Genomic DNA, 18,219 nt, shown 5'->3' with positions numbered 1-18,219 from the left:
TTTGGAGAACAGGTGAAGGGAAGGAATCCCTATCTGTCATACCAAGAAATTAACAAATTTCCTGTCAAAGCCTTAAAACAAAACAAAACAAAACAAAAAGGCATTAAAAACAAATGGTTTTTGCTTGTGGTAAAAAAGTATTGTCTCTGGAGGGAATGGTGGACAGGATTTTTGTTATAAACTCTATTGTACTATTTCATTTTTTAAAACCCCGCGTATGCATTTCTTTAACTCTAGAGCTCATAAATTCAAAGATCATCATCAATAATAGTGCCTTTGGTAACTGGACAGCTTCTCACCTGATTCCACAATTTTCAGCAACAGAAATGTTCTCATTAACACAAAAAGATGACATTCATGTTTAAGTCCTGATTTATTCACTCTAGTTCAAAGTGCTTCTGAATGCCTCACTTACGAATATTTAATCTCTACAGAAATGAAATTTGAGAGCACCTCAGATTCGTGCAGAAATAAATTATTAAATACATGATGTTGTTATAACTGCCTAACTACGCAGAAAAAATGCTAAATCTCTCCCTCTATACTGAAATCAGTACCGGGTAGGTAAAATATGTAAATACTAAAATCACATAAGTACTAGAAGAAAATGTAGGTGAATATTTTATAATACTGAATGAAAGGCCTTGCTATACCTGCTTCTTAAAAGAAACCTCAGAGGAAAAGACAGACCTGACAATATATAAACAAAAATTTCATGAGTAAAAGAAAAAAAAGAGTAAAGAAAAAGCTAAAGCTAAAAGGAAAAAAAAAAAAGAAAAATGTACAACATATGAAAAATAAGTTAATAGTCATAATATATAGGGAATTTTTACAAATGACAAACACCTCAATAGAAATATGGATAAAGGAAATTAAAAGGGAATCATAAAAGAATACGAACCACTCAAAAAAAAGCAAATTAAAATGAGGCATTTTTGTTCAATCAGATCAACAAAGTTAAAAAGAATGTTAGTGGAGGGTGTACAGAAAAGGGTACTATCTTACTGTATAGGAGGGAGTATAAATTGGTACATTTCTGGGAGTCAGTCAGAAATGTGTATATGCTTTGAGCCTTCAGGAATTTCTATTAAGAAAGCAAACATATATGCACAAAAACTATATATATATATATACACACACCTATCTACCAGCCAACCAGCCAGCCAGCCAGCCAGCCAGCTTATGATGTGTTATATATGTTTAACAACTGGCTACAGTGGGAAATGGCTGATTGGGCTGATGTGCTGACTTCTGTGGTATAAATACTCCTAGCCTATGGCCAATTTCAAACAACTAACATGACCTCACTCAGTGTGGAACTAGAAGGCTAATAATGGCCTTATGAGTCAGTACAAACTGGCTTTAGGACAGTGTCATGTTTGTCAAAACACTGTTTATACTGAAAAATTAGAAACAATTTATACTAATAAAGAATTGGTTAAATAAATCATGATACAACCATATAGTGAAAATGACATAGCCAATTAGAAATGATAATACGGCTGTATCTTAATATAACACATAAACCTAAGGAAAAAAGTTTTAAAAGAGCATATAAAGAATGAGTTAATTTGTGTACAAAAAAATTATGAGTACATACAGACTAAAATTTGAAAGGTTAATATATCTAAATAGGTGGGATTATGGGCATTTTTTGCCTTTTTACTTTTATCTATTATCTAATTTTTTAAGTTTATAATAATCAGGAAACAATGGTCATTTCTTTTCTACAAAGAATACAGAACAAAAATATATACAGTGCTTAAGAATTTAGAAGTTCAAGTTTCATCGTCATGATGTACAAGGACTGCCGTGGTCCAGCGATGTGCTCGTGTTTTGGTTTACTGCCAGGTTTTACCATACCGCCACCTTGCATTCATACGAGTTTCTTACAAAGTGTTTTCATACTATTATCTCAAGTACCTTAGGTTATTCCATACTTAACTCTCATATCATTTTCCTTAAGGCAAGGACTAGACTTGTCCATTATAAATCATTGGGTACTTATTTTAAGTTGCTATTTCCACAGGCTAAACGAATAGAAATCATTTTCAAGTATCATTAAATTTTCATAGTAGAACAAGTTAATCTACATTTATTGTGTCTGAAAAACAAAATACGTTAGCCCAATATGAATTATTATGAAGAATATTATTGCTTTCATTCAGCAAACACTGATCACCTGCTACGTGTCATGAAGACAGAATAAAATTTAGTAAAACACAAAAATATGTAAACAGATGATTACTTAACAGAATGATGTGTGATCCCAGAGATGGAACAATTAATTGTATAAGGGAACAAAGAAAGTAACATCCAAGTAAAAGTTTGAAAATCTATTAAGAGCTTGCCAGGTAGAGAGGCAGATGGAGGGAATGCCATTCCAAGTAAAAAGAACATGCAAAGGCCCAGAGCTGTCAAAGACCATCGTTTGGAAGCTGAATTCAGTGTGGCTGGAGTAGACTAAAAGCAGATACATCTAGAAAGGTACTGCTGGGGCCAGGTTATAAAAGATTCTTATGGACCACACAAAGGAGTTTGGACTTTTACCTTTCAGGAGGTCAGGACCCAAGTTTTAAGAAAAGTAAAAATTCAATTTGTTTTTTAAGAGGATGCCTCACTCTGATGACTATGCGAGTCAACTGGACTAAGGAACTGACCACTGGATAATTTACTTAAAATAGCTCTTCAAATAATCTAGACAAATGATGTTCAAACTATGCTCAGGTCTTCATAAGTTTTTTTTATAAACAATTGACTGAAAAAAGTGCTTTTGCTTATTTGAGAAAAATAAATGTTTACCGTCGTCTTTTGAAGGGTGACTTTGGCATATCTGCTGTAGGGATCATCTGCTCCCCTGGCCTGACCCACATGATAGGCCCATCATCACTCTGGGACCTACATTGGAGTCGGAGGCTGGAAAGTGTACCCCAGGGCAAAGTCATCTAGAGTCAGATGAATGAGTCACATTAAAACAATTTTTTAGACAATTTGCAAGTTAACCCCCCACCCAAAAGAAAGTTCTAGGAAGCTTATTTTGTGTGTATATATGAAAAAATAAATGTTACATTAGATAGTAATTTATACATACAAAAGAAAATTGAAGCTAGGTATTCTGTACCAATAATTTTCTAAACATTTCTATTCAAAACATTGGGTAAAATTTTATTTTAACAGACAAGATTAGCTTAATACTTTTTAATGAAAAGTGTCCATTTTGATACGATGAATTAAAACACTCACTTTCAGAAATGGTGATTCTTCTAACATATCAAGGAACTCTGGGAAATAATCACCAACTTCTTCATCTACTGCTCCAACAAGACTTATCTGCCGCATAGGACCTGCGCGGTAGGTGCCACAGCAGTACGTCCTGTTGACCTGAGATAAAACGAAAGAGGGGGAGAAAGGGCTGAATTACACGATAATATAATTAAACAGACTAGGACATTATTTCCAATGTTGCTATTTCTTCTACACACTAAAAACTCAATGGTCAAATTCAATGGTCAGTACCTTGGAAAAAGTCAACAGTTATAGAAAAGTAGCACACTGACAAATACGTTTATATGATATGTGCCAAAAACAGAAATTTCAAAGTGCAAGTCAGTCTATGGTCCCAACATCTCAAAGAAATACTGAAAATATTAGGATATACTTTAAACTTTTCTGAGAATATCGACCTTTGAACTTTATGAACACTTTAAAGTGATCTTTACTTAGAAACAATTGGTATAAATAAACAATAAAACTGGCAAGGCAGGCAGGAAAAAAAAAGACCACATTCAGATCAATCTTCCACATTCATTTTGCACTCCCCAGCTTGAAAGCCCTCCCGTCAGGCCAGATACCAGGCTGACCGTTCCCAAACCTAACTTCCCACTACTTCCTTATAACATCCTCCATGCTAAGCAGGCTGATCTTTTTCTCTACCCAACTTATGCTAAACTTATTTCTACCTGCAGTGATTTTTCTCTTGAATCTGCCCTCTTGGAATGTCCTCTTTTCTGTCAACCCAAATCTTATCTATCTTTCAAAGGTCAGTTCAAGACTTCTATTCTTCTGGAAGCCTTCCTGATCACCCTTCACGATCTTTACCTTTTGGGAAGTCTAATGTTACCTGCAAGTACATAAACATTTTCTCTTTATCAACTCTCTAGTGAATTTAGGGCACATTCTACACATATCTGTAGCCTGGAGAATCCTATCACTCAAATGAATCTACCAATTGATTCAATACAATCTGATAGTACTCTTTTAGTCATTTTATGTATGTTTTATACTGCTACCTCCAATTTAGAATGTTTCCAAAAGTTAGAAACAGATCCTGTGCATATAGACGACTAGCCTAAAAATGTTGGATTCTAACCAGGATCTCCACCTTAAATCAGTAACCTAGCATTTCTACCTTAGTTAAGATACAGATTAAACTGAAAAGCTTAACATTTAGTTGTACCATTAAAAAATAAATAAATTGCTGCAGTTTTAAATGCCACCTATTTTGCCTCAATAGAAAGCATAAACGGCCAGCTAGCATTTCTTATACAGTTCTTTACTAGTAGACTTCTTTAGCAGCATTTTTAGAAACTCACTATTTTTTTCCATAGACAAGTTAACATTACTGCCACACATAGATACAGAAAAAAGGTCTTAGATCTTGTTCTCAAATAGGAGGGACTGATTTCTTAATTCTTTACAAACTTCCCCCCCCCCCCGAGGTCACCCAAGGTCATCAACAGTTTACATCAGAATTACCTTGCATCTATTTGCATTAGCTACCTTCAATCATCATGCTATAAAAGCTAGGGGAGGCAGACTTGGAAAGAAGATAGTATGGGATATAGAGATAAAGAAGGGGAAGGGACCTTTTCTAAGCATTATTCTACCATTCTAAGCCAAAAACCCTAAAACGATTAAAAAAGATTTAACCTTCACTACCAGTTCTCAGAACTGTATGTGTTCAAGTATAATAAGAAATATCAAGTGTAAATATATATATGCCTTACTGTTAAAGTGTACAGCTGAAACTTATTGGATTTCATTAACCAATGTCACCATAAATAAAAATATATATATAAATAAGAAATATCAAGTCTCCCCCAAATACCTCTTGCAACGATCCCCAATTATCAGAAATTCCTTTACCTAAAAAGACTTTCAAACTATACATGACGGTGGCATTTTATGTGAGAAATAGCCTAAAGATTTGTCACAATTTAAAACTCATATAACTAAAGACTAATCCTGAAAAAGTGTACTGCCATGTGGTAATTTTCAATTTATTTGGCCTGCTAGTTTTGAGATGATGTAACTTAATGCATTATTAATTTGAAGTAATTGACATTAAGTTTTGCACACAAAATGAGACTGAATTAATAATTTTATATCATTGTACTCCAAGTTTACCTAATTTAAATACTACTAAACTTAAGAGCACTGAACTTGAAGACAACTTAAAATGGCAGATACCTAGGATAATTAATATGGTATGAATAAATATAAAGCATCCCTTCCTGTTTGGAAAGAGAAAGTAAACCTAAAAAGGGAAGTGTGAAGTTGATATTTGATGAGGCTAGAAATGAAGCAATCAGCGATTAAACTCTGCCCCCTAAAAAAAAAAAAAAGGCGACAGTACCAAAGCTCATTAAGAGTGTCCATCACATGAGTAAAAAAAATTTTAATAAGTGCTAATGTTTGTGCTGCATTTAAACAATTAATACCATAGGTTTAAAATGGACAGCATCTATGACCAGAAAGTCAACAGGCACCAACTACGTGACACTAAAGCCAAGCTAGCAAACTACGAATTATCCCCCAGGATCTATTCTACCCTTCTTTTAGTAAAAGAACTTCCTGGGCACACAGCTGAGCTAGGCTCCTTGACAGCAAGTGTAGCTTGATCTGGCCAATGAGGTGCTAGCTTAAGTTACATATGACAATTTCCAGAGCATGTCTTCATAAGTAATCAGCCTGCTCTCCACTTTCTCTTTCTCTCTTTTGAGAGCCAGGTTCAACCTTGCATATGACAACACTAAAGGGATGGCAAAATTTAAAGACAGAAGGAAAGGAGAATCCTAGATGAGATCACAGAACACAGTTCCTTCCTTTGGACTTGTTACTCCACAGAGAAACTTTTATTTTGTTCTAGTCATTGTATGTGAGATCTCTTTGTCATGGTAGTTTGGCCTATTATCTCCTATACTTTGTACTGAGGGAGGCAATTCTCTGTATTGCACAGATAACATCTGGACTAATATCTCCTACTCTAGGTTAAAAAAAAAAAATGGTACTAGAGCACACTCAAAAGAGAACAATTTAAGATGATTAGTGGCTTGAAAACCATAAAAACTGGAGGAAGAGTAAAGAAATTAAAAGTATTTCAAAAGCATTTAACTTGAAAAGATTAAAGTGAAGACACAACACTCTTAAAATATTTGGAAGCTTATCACAGAAGAGACTTAAACAACCTCAAATAAAGGAGAGAAACTACAGGTAAGTCAGTATCATTATTTTTAATAAAAGTTTATTGCACATTATATACCAGCCACTGTCCTAAACACAGATACAGCATAGTAGACCCGTTCCAGTCCCCTGGAAGCTTACAGTCTAGTAGGGAGAGGCAGACAGTAATCTAAACAAATATTATGAACCGTGACAAGTCTTTGGAAAGGAATGTATAAGACCCTTTGAAAGAGAAAATGGGATCTTGATCTAGAAGATAGTGTTCCTCAACGTAACACTGAGATAAAATCTATAGAACAAGTTTAAACATAATATAATGCCTTAAGCTTCACCCTTTTCCAGCTCTGAAATAAAGCTAATGATGCTAAACACAGAAAACAAAAGAGAAAAAGATGAGCCCAGAGAAATGAGCTGTGTAGCAGAACTTGAAGACCACACTAAGGATCTTGGGAAATCACTAAAGGATTTAAAGTTGTAAAAGGAAGGTTATCACATTTGCCTTTATCTTTTTAAGGAAGAAGGGCTTGTTTTTTCTTGTTTGTTTTTGTTTCATTTTCTCAGAGGAGTGATGAAGGAGAGACCGGCTAGCAGGTTTCTGTAATATTCCAATAAGAAACAATAAACTAACAGCAATGAAGCTGATTGAAAAATGGAAAAATATCCAGGAGATAAAATTGTTGGGACTTGGAGACTGGATATGACAGAAAAGAGAAAGGGATGTCATGAATGACTTCCAGGTTCTAGCTTTGTGACCAGAAGCAGAGGTTGGGTGGAGATGATATCTTCAGTTTTGGACATGATGAGCTTAAAGTGTGGGGTAGGCTGAATAACAGCTCTCAAAGAAATAGATACTAACCCTGGGACCTGTGAATGAATTAATAAGGATTTTAAGACAGGGAGATAATCCTAGATTATCTGGTGGGCCCTAAAACACAGGTGTCCTAATAAGAAGGCAGAAGGATACTCGACTAGAGAGAGAAGCAAGCAATGTAATGATGGAAGCAGAAACTGGAGTAATGCATTTTTAAGACAGCGGAAGGGGCCACAAGCATGGGAATACAGATGGCCATTAGAAGCTTACAAAGGAAAAAAAAAAAAAAAAACACCAAAAACAAACAAAACCCCCCAGGATTCTCCCTTAGAACCTTCTTAAGTTAAGAGACTAATTTGTGTTGTTTGAAGGCCCTATGTGGTTACTTGTGACAGCAGCAATAAAGAATACCAAGTAAATTTGAAACGCCCAAGAGGACATGTCAAGAAAGAAGCTGAGTCCAAAACCAGAAGAGGCCTGGACTGAGGATATAAACCCTAATTAAGTAGAACTTTAGTCTTAAAAGACATTTGACTAGAGAAAATACACAGAGTTGAAATAGTGGGGGCTTTAGAAAGCTCCAACTTAAACACACACACACACACACACACACACACACACAAAAGGGGAAGAAAAGCTAACCAAAAAAACATGAAGGAGTTGTCAAGTGGTCAGAGAAGTAGGTTAAAACCAAGAGAGCACAGTATCCTGAAAGTCGAAGTAAGAAAATACTTCAATAAGAACTTGGTCCGAATGCTACTGAAATGTTCAGCAAGATGAAGATGAAAAATGGCCACTGGTGATCCTAGTAACAAATGTTTCAGAGAAATTATGAGACCAGAAATCAAATCGGTGTGGTCTAAGGAAAGATGAGGAAATAAGAGAAAGCAAATGCAGGCAAACCTTTCAAGAAGTCTGCTGTGAAAATAAGAAGGGTTAGTAGAGGAAGAGAGGATCAAGGGAGAAATTTGCAGATAGAAACACTAAGCAAACCTCCATAGGTTGCATGAACTTTCATTCCTACCAGCAAGTAATGTAAGAAAGGATGTGTTGCTCCACACAGCTTCATTAATAGAAACTTTTAGATCATTATCAATCTTGTGGATTTTTACTAATTTGGTAAGTAAAAACTGGCATCTTAGCAGTTTTAATATCATTTTCTTATGAACAAAGTTGGGTATCTTTTCAAATAAGAGGATAAAAGGCCCATTTATATTTCTTTTTCTGGGAACGGTCCATTCACAATGCTTGTTTATTTTTATATTGAGTTGTTACTATTTCTCTTACCCATTTCTTGAATGCTGTAGTTTAGGAAAGTTAATCATGTTAGTGATATAAATTGTAAATAATTTTTCATAATTTGTCCTTTGACTTTGTTTATAGTAATTTTTTGTTTTGGTCATGTAAGAAATACCTTTCCCACTCCAAATTTATGAGAATTCTTTCATTTTTCTTCTATTACATTTATGTCTCCATTTTCTACATTTAAACCTTTGATTCCATTTGGAATTTATCTTGGTACACAGCGATATGTGCCACCAATAATCTGAGATGCCATAACTTTTATATACCAAATGCCTATATTTATTTGGCTCTATTTCTGGACTTCTCTGTTTCACTGAATAGTGTTCATAAACTGGTATACACTTATTTAATAATTACATGTTCAGAATGTATTGGTATCTGATAGGGTACTCCTTCATGACTGCTTTTCTTTTTCAAAGTTTTCCTGGCTCTTCTTGCCTGCTTATTATTTTCCAAAAGGAATGAGGGTAATGGTAGATGGAATAGTTTAAAATGCTGTTTCTTAAACTTGCCTGGTGATAGGAACGGAATTACTTGAGGTATTTATGTCAGGCCTCACCCCAGACCTCATGAATCAAAACTTCCATTAGAGGAACCTGAGAGTCTAATGTATATTTGGAACTAACAACCTCAGATTATTCTTAGGACCCGGCAGTTTTGAGAAGCTCTGGCCTGGAAATAGCCCTATAAAAGCAAAGAACAGGCTGAGTTCTACCACCTCCCACAGTGAAAGAAGAAACAAGTGTTAGGAGGATTGGAAGGAGGTAAGTAGAGGCCAAAGAACAAAAAAAAACTAAGGCTGCCATGGAAACAGAAGACAATGCCAACCAGGGAAAACCCAGCCTTGAGTTAAAACAGAAGGCAAAGTGAGAAGGGGGAAAGAACTGTGATATCAAAGGGGGAAAATACCTCTATGAAAATAGTAGTTAACTTTGCATGCATTTGAAAAATGTATTTATAATACCTATAAAAGTTGAAATTATATTTGAACACTATACATATTGCTGTCAACAAGTAAAAAGTTCTTTAGATTAGAAACTCCACTTTACGAAGTTATCCTGTATCAACTGCTGAGTTAAATAAGCTCAATTGTGTTTCGATACACCTTTTCATAAGGGTAGTTATAAGTAATTTAAAAACTTAGAAGATAGCAGCTTTAGTTGTAATTGCCAAACCTAGAAGCAACCAAGACATAAATGAATGGATAAATAAACTGTGATACATCCAGACAACGGAGTATTATTCACTGCTAAAAAGAAATGAGCTATCAAGCCATGAAAAGACATGGAGGAACCTTAAATGTATATTATTAAAGGAAAGGAGCCCATCTGAAAGGGCTACATACTATATGACCCCAACTATATGACATTCAGGAAAAGGCAAAACTATGGAGATGGTAAAAAGACTAGTGGTTGACAAGGGTTGGAGGTGGGGGTGGGGATGACCAAGCAGAACAGAGAGGATTTTTAGGGCAGTGAAAATATGCTACACCATGATGGATACATTTCATTATACATTAGTCCAAACCCACAGAATGTACACCATCAAGAGTGAACCGTAATGTAAACTACAGACTTCGGGTGATAATGATGTGTCAATATAGGTTAATCAACTGTAATAAATATACCACTCTGGTGGCGGATGTCGATTATGAGGGAGGCTGTGTACCTGTGGGAGCAGAGGGTACATGGGAAATCTCTGTACTTTCTCCCCAACTCTGCTGTGAACCTAAAATTGCCGTTAAAAAAAAATAAATTCTTAAATACAAAACAAAACTTAGAAGAATACTAAGCTAGAAATGCACTATTTGGAAAACCCTGTGTGTGGGTGCGGGAGGGATAATTATTCCACAGAACTCATGTTTCAGGAAGAAGGCTATTTAAGCTGATTGTTTAAAAAACAGAAAGGAAAAAGCTAGCCACCAATCTTCCTAACCTTGTGACCTGTGAAAAGAAAGGCATTCCCCTTTAAAACATACAATGAAAAAGCTGTGTGAGTCAAAAGTGAGATTTAAGCTGTACTTAGAATGCCAGAAAAAGAAAGCCAAAACTACCATTTTTATGTTTTTTCTGTAAAGCCAGCTTCTTAAAATATTTATTTCTTTTACATAACACACTGATGTGTAGTTGAGTTTCTCAAAACATTCTACTAATTCTACTCTTAATTAGTACCAATTCACTATAAAGTGCTAATTATATTAATCAAATATGGAAAACACCTAATAAACCCATTTTAGGCCTTGCCACAACTCACAGTGAAGAAATAACATTTACTGATTTTCTCTAAAACAGGAGACATTACTATTTTAATGTTAAAAGTAACATTTCTACGAACATCTACATAAAGAGACTTCAATACTGTATACATATACCAATCTTTTTGGGAAAAAAAAAAAACTTAAAATATACACATTTGCCAGATAAAGAGATCAAAATCCTATTATGGCAGATATGCTTTTTTAATTAATCTCTCCTCTCCCCAGCACATACACATATACATACACATCCTTCTCCATATACATGCTTTAATTAGTTAGCTGCTGTAGGGTGAAAATAGTCTCAGATGGTTATATTTAAAACAACTCCCCATTTAACTTCACTATATTTTTAGTGTTTTTTTTTTTTTTGGTTGTTTGCAATTCATGTACAGAATTTAAGACCTATAGCCTGGCTGGTTCACGGACCAGCAACATCATCATCTGGGAGCTTGTTAGAAAGGCACTGTAAAGCCCCAACCCAGACCTGCAAAATCAAAATCTGCATTTTATATGCACATTAAAATTTGCTAAACCCTCACCTATGGGATTTAATATCATTCAGAGACAGAGGAAAAAACAACTCCTCTTTGAAGATCTACCACTATTTAACCTTGGGGAAGGTCACAACCAAAACGTGACCTTCCTCGAATATAAAACAAAGGCTTGGAAATGGTTCCCACCTACCCTAAAATCCTTTCAGTTCACTGGATGACTAGAATATTTGAATTTTTAATCAGTTTAACAGCTGCCATAGGATTTTTATAAGGAGGGGAGCCAAATATTACATACTTGTTGCAGAACTAACACTTCAAAGTTTAAAACCATATTAAAAAGTTTTCTAGTAGCCAATAATTACACAATTTAATACCTAAGCAAAAAATCATAAATTATATTTATTCCTAAACATATACATATATTTTAGGGAGAAATACATTTCAAAGTGAACACTAATTTTTCTCTGTAAAGTTAACCAAAAGAATCCATAAACACTTCAATGTTTTGGCCAAAATTATTATTTAGCCAATGACTATTTAAAATTAATCAGACTTGAATAATCCTAAAGAACTGTAAAATACATACCATACTGTAGTCCTCTAGATTAGAAACTCAAACTTTACAAAGTTAACTGCTGAGAGTTAAGTAATTAAATTTGAGGATCATCTTGGTGATTTAACTGGTATTTATCATGAACTTGCCTCCTTTGATATTAGAATATTTGAGTTTTATAAACTATTAAAAGAAAAAAAACTACCCAAATGTACATCCTAGCTTGGTCACTACAACAGTTTAAAAATGTAAAAATAATGGAAACTATATCTTTTCTTATACAAAACAAAGCTATATTTTACTTCCTCCAGCTAACAGAGACAAATACTAAAGTAGTTTCTGTAACCTTAATGTGCATATGAATTACCTGGGGATCTTGTTAAAATGCAGATTCTGATTCAGAAGATCTGGTTAGAGGTTTAAGAGTCTGCATTTCTAGCAAGCTCCCTGGTGATGCCAATTTCATACACAGAGCACGAGTTAAGTAGCAAGCTTCTAAAAAAAAAAAAAAGCATAATTTACAATATTAAGATGGTCATGGTTTATGCAACACTCGTTTTGATAATGTTTCCAATTAAAGTCCTACCTGAGCAACTGAACTCTTTCCCTTACAGGTACTCAATCTCTCATGTGGATATACTAGATCACGTCATCATTCTTAAAACATAGAAAACTTTTATCCTAAACCTCTTTCTACCTTTCTTTCTTTTTGACATCTTCCCATGCTCATCATACTTACATGTGGGTGCATCACGGGATTCCAATCTTAGCTTCATCTCTTTTCCACTCTAATGCTATCCCTGGATCACCTATATGCTAATGAGATCCAACTCTGCATTTTCAGCCTAAACATGTCTCCCAATCTTAGATCCAGTATTTAACCACCTAACTGCCAGTCTTCACAGGTTCCTCCGACACAAACTATCTCACTAAACTCAACACCTTCCACCCACAAAAGCAGCTTTTTCAATCCTATATTGACCTTGTGTCCAGAACCAACATCCACCCATTGTCTAAATCACAACTTAAGACTCTAGCCTTCCCTCTCACCAAATGCAAATAATCTCATCTTTTAATTATTTCTCAAATTTCATTCTTTCCTCTCAGTGTCAATATCATTTTGGACATGGATCATTTCTGATCTGATTACTATAGTAATCTAACCAGTCTTCTGGCTTCCAATCTCATTTCCCCCTCAATTCCATCCTCCATACCACTGTGTAATCTCTGCAACATAACTTGATAGTAATCCCCTATTAAAATTCACCAATATTCCCCATTACCTTTAAGAAAAAGTACTAACTTTTTTTAAGCACACCATATGAAGCTCATCACAAGCTTGATTTTGTTTATCTTGCTGGTCTCAACTCTTACCACCCTTAACAATCAGCATGTACTCTTGCCATGTCATGCTATTTGCAGCTCCCTGAAAGAGCCACATTCTCTAAAGTCCCTGTGTGTTTGCATAAGCTATTATTTCCTTTGCTTAAATGCCCTTATTAAGCTAAGTGCTAATCCTCTTTCAAGACTCCACTCAAGCAGCACATGCTTTCAGGCACCTTTTCTAATCACTCAAGTCTGAGTTAGGTAACACTACAAACTGTTGCTCCCTCTATTAGGACTGTTTTCCTATGCATACCTCTATGCTAGGACTTGTCAAATTGTATTACAATCGCTGGTTTGTTCATCTCCTCCACTAGACTGAGCTCATCAATTAGTCCTCTTAAGAAAAGAATGTCCAGTACATGACAGGTTCTCAATAAATGCTTGCTGAAAAAACTATCTTGCAATATACTCATGAATAATTATTACGGCTACATATTTAAACTGTAACTTCTACTGACTGTGTCTCCAAGGTAATAAAAAATTTACTTCACTTTATTTTTGGATTAACAGAACTTCCTAAGACTTCACAAAACACAGAAGTCCAAAATACCTAATGTATTCACTTAATTTCTGACAAACTAAAGGTGTTTGTTAAAAATATTAGAATAACCTTCTGAACATCGTGTGAAACTGAGGCATTTTAATTTCACTGACCACAGTGTTAAACAAATAAAATCACTAGTTTCTTCTCCAAAGGCTGCATGCAGTAAGGAAGGAGGATGGTAAAATGCTGCACAAGTTCAAATGGCCCAGGTTTGCGCTGACTTCTCACATTAACTACGTGACCCTGGATAACAATACACATCTCCAAGCCTCAGCTTCTTTAATGGAAAACAAAAAATGAAATTGCTCACCTATCAAATAGGCTGTTTCAGATATTCAGATATGAATGTGAAAAGCATTTTTATAAACCATGAAGTGCTAAATAAATTTAAACTACTATGTTAGTTTCCATCCCAACATCTGCCAAAGATTTTACAAGTGTAAATGTAAAGTTTCGTAGGCTACTTTGACCTCCCATCTCAAACTTCTCGCCAATGACTCAAAGTTCATAAATAAAATTAAGTGCCGGGATCACTGGAACATGAGACTTATTCAACAGTCCTCAATATTTTCATGTGGTTGAAGTGTTTAATGGTATCCAACGTAATAATAATCTGATATGTTCTTAAAAAGTGATTTTGTAAATCTCAAGGTAAGTTGTTGGTACAGTCATTTAAATTTCAGCTCCATTTGAAAAAATTAATCGGAGGACAAAAATCAGCAGGGAATATTTAGAGTTATCTTCTTTTATTAACTATTTAGACTGGGTACTGTCTATTGACATAAACTTGATTCAATACTAACTAATATGAAAGTTAAAAAGTCACCATCACAAAACCAAGACTTTTTCCCCCCAAGCTTCTGGCTTATTTCTCAGGTATGCTTGCTGATCTATATCAATTAGAAGAGAAAATTTGCTGCACTTTTCTAAAGTAAAAAAGTGATAGAGCATATTAATTCTGCTCTCAGCAATATCCTTCTTTCTTAATTTAAATAAGGACTTATGGGGACTATGGACTATAGTAGAACTGTTTTTAGTCCCTTCTACAATATTGATAAAAATAGGATTCCTTAACCTTCAAAGGGCAAAACTCCTTTAAAAAAAAAAAAAAAGGAAAAAGAAAAAACAAAATCTACTACAAAAGTCAGCACTTCGGTACCTGATTGTGGTAACAAGGCCAAAATCCAAGACGAAGCCCTTTATTGCACATCGTGTTCCAACATCTTGGGCAGCCCCCATCTTGCGACCTCTCCAGATTGGCTGCTCCTGCTCTCTCTACTGCAGAGAGAACTTCAATTAGAGAAATTCTGAAGCTCATAAATCTAAACTGGATACTCCCCTCATTGGAGGCAAGGATGGTAAGAATCACTAAAAAGATTCAAGCTAGAGGAGGTTTCAAATCGAAGTGGCTTGAAACCACTACAAGGCAGGAAGCTGAGAGTCTTGCTGTACAACAATCTATTTGCCTAAAAAAAAATTCTTAAGAATGGCAGCAAATTATTAGGTAACCTGAAAAAACAGGTTGTATAACCATAAATCCCTAAAGAGTGTAACGTTCTCCACTAAATTTGCGTAGAATTTACATCTATGATACAAACTTACAGCTGACCATTCACGTTCATAATCCTCATGAGAAAAGCAAGCAGGAAAAAACTAGGACGTTATTTTCAACTTTGTTTTAAGCCCTAAAATAACTTCATTGAAAAAAATGTCTGGTGAAAAAACACTGGTTAGGAAGGAGAGGTTTCCCTGCTGACTTAAGCCTAGCTGCCCAGGCAAGGCTTCAGAAAATGTCTTCACCTATAACCGTGCACAGGCAGACGGAGCAGAGGCTGTGGCGGTCTACCTGGTGACACTTCCAAGTCACGTAAATAAGGTATGTTTCTGGGATAGACTGCCAACAAGTTACTGAAAGGAAAACGAAAGCAGCAAAAACCTGGCAAATAAATCAGCCAATGCCTTCGTGTGTTTTATTATAACACAAAAGGCAAGTTTACTGAAGTTACACTGAGGCTACCAGATCTAAATCGCACCTTCCACACCAATGTTACCTGATTTGTGAAAGAATGGATTTGTTTTCAAGCTGGTTTTCCATAAAGACTTGTAAAGATGTAGAACATGTATGAAGCACTTCTTAGACCAAAGAAATAAGCCACATCCCAAAGAACTTCAGCAATTAAGATTTTCAATTAAAGAAATAAACAATTTGAAATGCCGTTACCACCAAAAATTATCAAAAATGTACTGATATGTGCTATGCAAAAGAATGAGGTTAACACTGCTGAGATACTGTAACTGTATTGACTAAAAAATTTAGCAATGATTTTACCTTACCTGAGTGTGAAAATTTGAAATGGTGGTTGTTTCAATATCTTTCTTGCCCAGAATTTCCATTTTCACTGGAGTGTTGGGGAAATTAAAAGCAAAGTAGTCCAAGAAGTCTGGGAGATAAGCGGCCGCTCCATGCACTATTGCTAAAGCATAGTAAGCAGCATTTTTCTCATTTTCACTGAATGTCAAAGCAAGAAACTCCTCAGAAAATCTCTCCATCTCCATTGGAGACAAAAATGAGAGTTCGTCCATGTAGGCATGAAGGACAAGAGCACCACCATTGGACTGGTGTTCTTCATGAATAAAGTTGCTAAATTTAGTACCTGTTTTTAAGAAATTTCTGCGAATAGAATGCTCCTGGTGAGTCATAAAAGGTGTTTGTACTCCCTGGGGTACCCGATATTCTTGCATGCCCAAATTTAACCGGCACAGCTGCTCGTCTTTCAGATACCTGAAGGACTCCTTATTAACTCCTGAAGTGCTATTCACTTGTCCTTGGGTGAGGATTTCCTTACTGATGCGCGTCAGGCCAGCACAGACGGTTTGTACTTCCTTATTGTACATCTTAAGGCGTCTTCCTCGCATATCTTCTCGGTGTTTCTTTTTCTTTTTCTTCTTTATTTTCTTCAAGACAAAATCATCAGCTCTCTGGGTTTTACCATTTTCATCTGGTGTTTCTGGCCACAATAATTAAAAAGAAGTTAGTTGCTAGGTCTAGTGTCGACATACAAGCTTCCTAAGGTACTTGATCTCAAATTAAATAGCCTATTTCCAGTTTCTCTGAATTTGCCATTACAACTTACATGTTTATAAAATGAATGAGACAAAGACCTTAAAATATAATAATATTCTAGCTTGACGATTATGCTAAAAAGTAGATAATGCCAAGATTAGCATGTAACTTAAAATGACTTGCCATCAAACTAAAGGAAATATCCAAGTAATTGATTTCACATATGCTATACAGTATGGTATACCTGTTCAGTAACCCTTGTAAAATCTAAACCGAAGCTCAAAATATTTTGCTTTACATATTTTGCTGGCAGTCTACATATTACTATGTTACATACAGGTGAATCAAACAAAGGCAAATAAAACTGTAGGACACCAATGTGCCCACCAACTGGGGGTGTAAGGGCAGTCTCACATACTGTAGCTAGAAGTATAAATTGGTACAACGTTCATGGAGGGCAATTTGGTGCCCTCCAAAATTAACATGTACCAAAAGCCTTGAAAATATTTATAATTCTCAGCCCAAAAAACTCCACTCACAAGTAAAAGTTACATAAGAAAATAACTGAAGATACATAAAGATATCCATCCACGACAGTATTATTTTGGGAATCCCCTAATGTCCATCCAATAACAGGATACGAATTAAACTCTGGTACTTGCATACTGTTAAACACTACCTAACCATTATAAATTACATTATAGGTGAAAAGAACTGACAAATTACAAGGTTACAAAATACTGAAATTGTCACTCTTTCAGAAAGCCTTCTCTTAATAACTTTCCCACCCAATTGGGACAGCTACTCTAACTATGTGTTTATTTATTACTGTACTTCCCATCACAGCATTTAAACATAGTCTGTACTATTACTTATTTCATTTTCCACCTCTCCTCTAGACTGTAAACAATCCAAGGTAGGATATATGTATGTATATACATATACATACACATACTCATATATACATATACGTACATGTCTTACCGTTCTTTCCAGAGTTATCTAACACATGTACATTCTTACCCCGTTTTTATAATACTAAACATTCATTCATTCAGACATTTATTTAGTACCTACTATGTACGAAGGACACTTCTGGGCACAAGGGATATGGTGTTAACTAAGACACAGTCCCCACTCTCTCAGACCTTACAACAACACAGTTGGACAAGAAAAAGAAAAGTATCCGTAGGTTACTCTAGATGCTGGGGAAGCTCTCTTCGAGAGGTGACATTTAGGCTGAGTCCTAAATAATAAGACAAGCATGTTTTGCAGAGAAAAATATTCCAAGGAGAAGCAAAAGACCTGAAGACAGGGAAATTTCTGACTTATCTATGTATGTT

At 35.3% G+C, this 18,219-nt stretch overlaps 1 protein-coding gene across 1 annotated transcript in view; it reads right to left on the bottom strand.

The window, feature by feature from the left end:
• Positions 1 to 18,219, bottom strand: part of RSBN1 (round spermatid basic protein 1) — a 37,105-nt gene that overhangs the window by 9,807 nt on the left and 9,079 nt on the right. Inside the window, exons 2-4 of the mRNA XM_016124352.2 lie at positions 16,147 to 16,820; positions 3,244 to 3,381; positions 2,803 to 2,945 (exon numbers count right to left, since the gene is read on the bottom strand). Of these exons, the coding sequence (XP_015979838.2) occupies positions 2,803 to 2,945; positions 3,244 to 3,381; positions 16,147 to 16,820 (955 nt within the window). The remainder of the gene's footprint in view (positions 1 to 2,802; positions 2,946 to 3,243; positions 3,382 to 16,146; positions 16,821 to 18,219) is intronic.

Source organism: Rousettus aegyptiacus, unplaced genomic scaffold (genome assembly GCF_014176215.1).
Source record: "Rousettus aegyptiacus isolate mRouAeg1 unplaced genomic scaffold, mRouAeg1.p scaffold_m13_p_17, whole genome shotgun sequence".
Classification (NCBI taxonomy): domain Eukaryota; kingdom Metazoa; phylum Chordata; class Mammalia; order Chiroptera; family Pteropodidae; genus Rousettus; species Rousettus aegyptiacus.
Note: the sequence above shows the minus strand (reverse complement) of the source record. Positions and strands in the feature narration are given on the sequence as shown.